Source organism: Brachyistius frenatus, unplaced genomic scaffold, assembly GCF_029030835.1.
Source record: "Brachyistius frenatus isolate BFR_SWC_R1_liver_20210118 unplaced genomic scaffold, ASM2903083v1 Contig_479, whole genome shotgun sequence".
In the NCBI taxonomy this organism is placed as follows: Eukaryota; Metazoa; Chordata; class Actinopteri; family Embiotocidae; genus Brachyistius; species Brachyistius frenatus.
Window position 1 is genome coordinate 1 of NW_027211078.1, and position 5,000 is coordinate 5,000.

The following is a 5,000-nucleotide window of genomic DNA, read 5'->3' on the forward strand; positions in this document are numbered from 1 at the left end:
GTCTCACTTCAAAAGGTCCTCACTGTCCCCGTCTAATCGTCTCCCGTGTCCGTCTTCTGTTGCAGGTCCTCGCTGCAGCCGTCATGTCGGTCCTCGGGCTGCAGCCGTCCTGCTGAGCTGCGTCCTCGTCTCCTGCCTTGCGCAGGTAAAGGTGGGTCCATGATCACCCCAAACCAAACCCCATTCTGAAAACTCTGTTTTAAAAGTTCAAATTTTGAGAGGATTAAATCCATCTAGGAGTTATCGACTTTATTTATTATTCCATATTTATCTAATCTCATTCTATACAAATTGAACTTTGACTTCTAAACTGCAGTTGTAGTTTGTAGAACAGGTGTTCCTCCTTCCTGATGACATCACACAGGTGCAAAAGATGCGCTGTGATTGGTCCATGGGGGCAGTCTTTAATCAGCTGACCTGAATGAAGACCTCCGTCACATGACTCCTGCTCTGTCTGTCTGGGTGGATCCTCACTGAGCGTGCTCAGAGGCGCTCGGCATCTTGTGTTCTGTTAATCTGTGTGTAGCTGACGGTCGACCTTCATCTCCAATAACGCTCATCATCTCCAGCTGCTGCGACACGCGACACCACCAGCAACTCCTACTGTCTGACATACACAACACAAACACACACAGGACACACAATACACAACTTTATCAACACACACACAAACAGAACACACAACTCTATCCACACAAACACCTGAAGTGTCTCTGGAGCTTTTGACCCTCCGCTCCCCGGCTTCATTGGAGGCAGAGCTCCTCACTGATGAAGACTCTCTGTGGATCTTTGAATGTCAACTGTGTTTGACCTCTAACCTCTGACAACCACTGAGCCACGTGCCACGTGATGTTGATGAACGTCTGGTGACGACCGTCAGTAGAACACGGTAGAACATGGTGGGACACGGTAGAACACAGTGGGACACGGTAGAACATTGTGGGACACGGTAGAACACGGTAGAACACGGTGGGACACGGTAGAACATGGTGGGACACGGTAGAACACGATAGGACACGATGGGACACGGTGGGACACAGTAGAACACGGTGGGACACGTTGGGACACGGCAGGACACGGTAGAACACGGTGGGACATGGTAGAACACGGTAGAATACGGTGGGACATGGTAGAACACGGTGGAACACGCTGGGACACGGTGGGACACGTTGGGACACGGTAGAACACGGCGGGACACGGTAGAACACGGTATGACACGATGGGACACGGTGGGACACGATGGGACACGGTGGGACACAGTAAAACACGGTGGGACACGGTAGAACACGGTAGGACACGGTAGAACACGGTGGAACACGGTGGAACACGTTGGAACACGGTGGGACACAGTAGGACACGGCGGGACACGGTAGGACACGGCGGGACACGGTAGAACACGGTGGGACACAGTGGAAAACGGTAGGACACGATGGGACACGGTGGAACACGGTAGGACACGATGGGACACGGTAGAACACGGTGGGACACGGTAGAACACGGTTCTTGTTCCCTTTTTGTTCCCTTCTTGTTTCCATCTTGTTTCCATCTTGTTTCCATCTTGTTTCCTTCTTGTTTCCTTCTGGTTTCCATCTTGTTTTCTTCTTGTTTCCTTCTCGTTTCCTTCTCGTTCCCGTCTCGTTCCCTTCTCGTTCCCATCTCGTTCCCATCTCGTTTCCATCTCGGTTTCCTTCTCGTTTCCATCTCGTTTCCTTCTCGTTTCCTTGTTTCCATCTTGTTTCCTTCTTGTTTCCATCTTGTTTCCTTCTTGTTTCCTTCTTGTTTCCATCTTGTTTCCTTCTTGTTTCCATCTTGTTTCCTTTTTTGTTTCCTTCTTGTTTCCATCTTGTTTCCTCCTTAATTCCATCTTGCTTCCATCTTGCTTCCATCTTGTTTCCATCTTGCTTCGTTCTTGCTTCCATCTTGTTTTCATCTTGCTTCCTTCTTGTTTCCATCTTGCTTCCATCTTGTTTCCTTCTTGTTCCGTTCTTGTTTCCTTCTTGTTTCCTTCTTATTTCTTTATTGTTTCCATCTTGTTTCCTTCTTGTTTCCTTCTTGTTTCCATCTTGTTTCCATCTTGCTTTCATCTTGCTTCCATCTTGTTTCCATCTTGTTCCCTTCTTGTTCCCTTCTTGTTTCCATCTTGTTTCCTTCTTGTTTCCTTCTTGTTTCTTTATTGTTTCCATCTTGTTTCCTTCTTGTTTCCTTCTTGTTTCCATCTTGTTTCCATCTTGCTTTCATCTTGTTTCCATCTTGTTTCCATCCTGTTTCCTTCCTGTTTCCATCCCGTTTCCATCCCGTTCCCTTCCCGTTCCCTTCCCGTTTCCATCTCGTTTCCTTCTCGTTCCCTTCTCGTTCCCTTCTCGTTTCCATCTCGCTTCCATCTCGCTTCCTTCTCGCTTCCATCTCGTTTCCTTCTCGTTTCCATCCTGTTCCCTTCTTGTTTCCATCTCGTTTCCTTCTCGTTTCCATCTCGTTTCCTTCTCGTTTCCATCTCGTTTCCTTCTCGTTTCCTTGTTTCCATCTTGTTTCCATCTTGTTCCCTTCTTGTTCCCTTTTTGTTTCCATCTTGTTTCCTTCTTGTTTCCATCTCGTTTCCTTCTCGTTTCCTTTTAGTTTCCTTCTCGTTTCCTTTTCGTTTCCTTCTCGTTTCCTTCTCGTTTCCATCTCGTTTCCTTCTCGTGTCCATCTCGTGTCCATCTCGTGTCCATCTCGTTTCCATCTCGTTTCCATCTCGCTTCCATCTCGGTTCCCTTCTCGGTTCCCTTTTCGGTTTCCATCTTGTTTCCATCTTGTTTCCTTCTTGTTTCCTTCTCGTTTCCATCTCGTTTCCTTCTCGTTTCCTTTTCGTTTCCATCTCGTTTCCTTCTCGTTTCTTTCTCGTTTCCTTCTCGTTTCCATCTCGTTTCCATCTCGTTTCCATCTCGTTTCCATCTCGCTTCCATCTCGGTTCCCTTCTCGGTTCCCTTTTCGGTTTCCATCTTGTTTCCTTCTTGTTTCCTTCTCGTTTCCTTCTCGTTTCCTTCTCGTTTCCATCTCGTTTCTTTCTCGTTTCCTTCTCGTTTCCATCTCGTTTCCATCTCATTTCCATCTCGTTTCCATCTCCCTTCCATCTCGTTTCCATCTCGTTTCTTTCCTGTTCCCTTCCTGTTCCCTTCCTGTTCCTTTCCCGTTCCCTTCTCGTTCCCTTCTCGTTCCCTTTTTGTTTCCTTCTCGTTTCCTTCTCGTTTCCTTCTCGTTTCCATCTCGTTCCCTTCTCGTTCCCTTCTCGCTTCCATCTCGCTTCCTTCTCGTTTCCTTCTCGTTCCCTTCTCGTTTCCATCTCGTTTCCATCTCGTTTCCTTCTCGTTTCCATCTCGTTTCCTTCTCGTTTCCGTCTCGTTTCCTTCTCGTTTCCATCTCGTTTCCTTCTCGTTTCCTTCTCGTTTCCATCTCGTGTCCTTCTCGTTTCCATCTCGTTTCCATCTCGTTTCCTTCTCGTTTCCATCTCGTTTCCATCTCGCTTCCATCTCGGTTCCCTTCTCGGTTCCCTTTTTGTTTCCATCTTGTTTCCTTCTTGTTTCATCTTGTTTCCTTCTTGTTTCCTTCTTGTTTCCTTTTTGTTTCCATCTCGTTTCCTTCTCGTTTCCTTCTCGTTTCCATCTCGTTTCCTTCTCGTTTCCTTCTAGTTTCCATCTTGTTTTCTTCTTGTTTCCATCTTGTTTCCATCTTGTTTCCATCTTGTTTCCTTCTTGTTTCCTTTTTGTTTCCTTCTTGTTTCCTTCGTGTTTCCATCTTGTTTCCTTCTTGTTTCCAGGTGTGACCCTGGTTGGGACGGTGAGCGTTGCGACCGCTGCGTTCCGATGCCCGGCTGTCGGTACGGTTCCTGCCAGCAGCCGTGGCAGTGCAGCTGTCAGCCGGGCTGGGGGGGGCGCTTCTGCGACAAAGGTCAGAGACGTCACCTCTCGCAAGAAGTTTTGCTACATGTCACATTAACTTTAGTTTTGTGTCGCTGTGACAAGTGAGTGTTCGTCCTCCTCAGACCTGACCGTGTGCTCGCAGCAGCCGTGTCAGAACGGAGCGACCTGCGTGCTGCAGGACGGCGGCGACTTCAGCTGTCTGTGTCCCGAAGGCTTCATCGGGCCGAGCTGCCAGCGCAGGACAGGACCCTGTCACCAGAGGAGGTCCGACACCGATCCGTAACCATGCCGATGTTGACGGATGAACCGGCGTTAGAGCTGAAACGTTGACCGAACCGCCATCAGATCGCTGACATCCTTCTTCTTGTGTTCCGTCGCAGGTCTCCGTGTAGAAACGGCGGTCTGTGCGAGGACGCTGACGGTTTTGCGGCGGTGCTGACGTGTCGCTGCCTCGCCGGCTTCACGGGAACGCGCTGCGAGAGCGACGTGGACGACTGCCTGATGAAGCCGTGTGCCAACGGCGCCACCTGCCTGGACGCCGTCAACCGCTTCTCGTGCGTCTGCCCCGTCGGCTTCACCGGACGTTTCTGCACCGTCAACCTGGACGACTGCGCCAGCCGACCGTGCCTGAACGGCGGCCGCTGCCTCGACCGCGCCGGCGGCTTCCACTGCGTCTGCCGGGCCGGCTTCGACGGGGCTGCCTGCGAGACGCCGCTGAGGAGCCGCGACGCCCGCCAACCAGGCTGGACGACGCTGGGGTGGGAGGGAGGAGGTGGGGGGAAGGTCCAGAGGAGTGCCGCCACCACTAGCAGCAGCGTGAACAGCAGTCGCCATGACAACGAGCTGCTGAAAGTGACGGTTAGCGAGCGCGGCGCCGGCGGCCTGTCGGAGCCGCATCTCATCGTCCTGCTGGTTCTGGCCGGCGTAACGCTCGGCGCCGTGCTGCTGACCGCCGCCCTCGTGCTGCAGGGTCACTGCAGGGACTGTGGCCACGCCCCCTGCTGGTCGCCTCTGACATCATTGTCCTCATCACGGCGAGGACAGCCGAGTGGCCGACGGGCACCGCGCGGTGAGCGGGAGAGCCCAATCAGCTTCCTGAACCCA

At 51.4% G+C, this 5,000-nt stretch overlaps 1 protein-coding gene and 1 pseudogene across 1 annotated transcript in view; one reads left to right on the forward strand and one right to left on the reverse strand.

Annotated features, from left to right (window-relative positions):
- Positions 1–1,926: 1,926 nt before the first annotated feature.
- On the reverse strand, positions 1,927–3,066 carry LOC138614303 (uncharacterized; annotated as a pseudogene).
- Positions 3,067–3,650: 584 nt separating this feature from the next.
- Positions 3,651–5,000, forward strand: part of dlk2 (delta-like 2 homolog (Drosophila)) — a 1,626-nt gene continuing 276 nt past the window's right edge. Inside the window, exons 1-3 of the mRNA XM_069687656.1 lie at positions 3,651–3,924; positions 4,019–4,160; positions 4,277–5,000. The exon at positions 4,277–5,000 is cut by the window's right edge and continues 276 nt beyond it. Coding sequence (XP_069543757.1) covers positions 3,840–3,924; positions 4,019–4,160; positions 4,277–5,000 — 951 coding nt within the window. The 5' untranslated portion in view covers positions 3,651–3,839. The remainder of the gene's footprint in view (positions 3,925–4,018; positions 4,161–4,276) is intronic.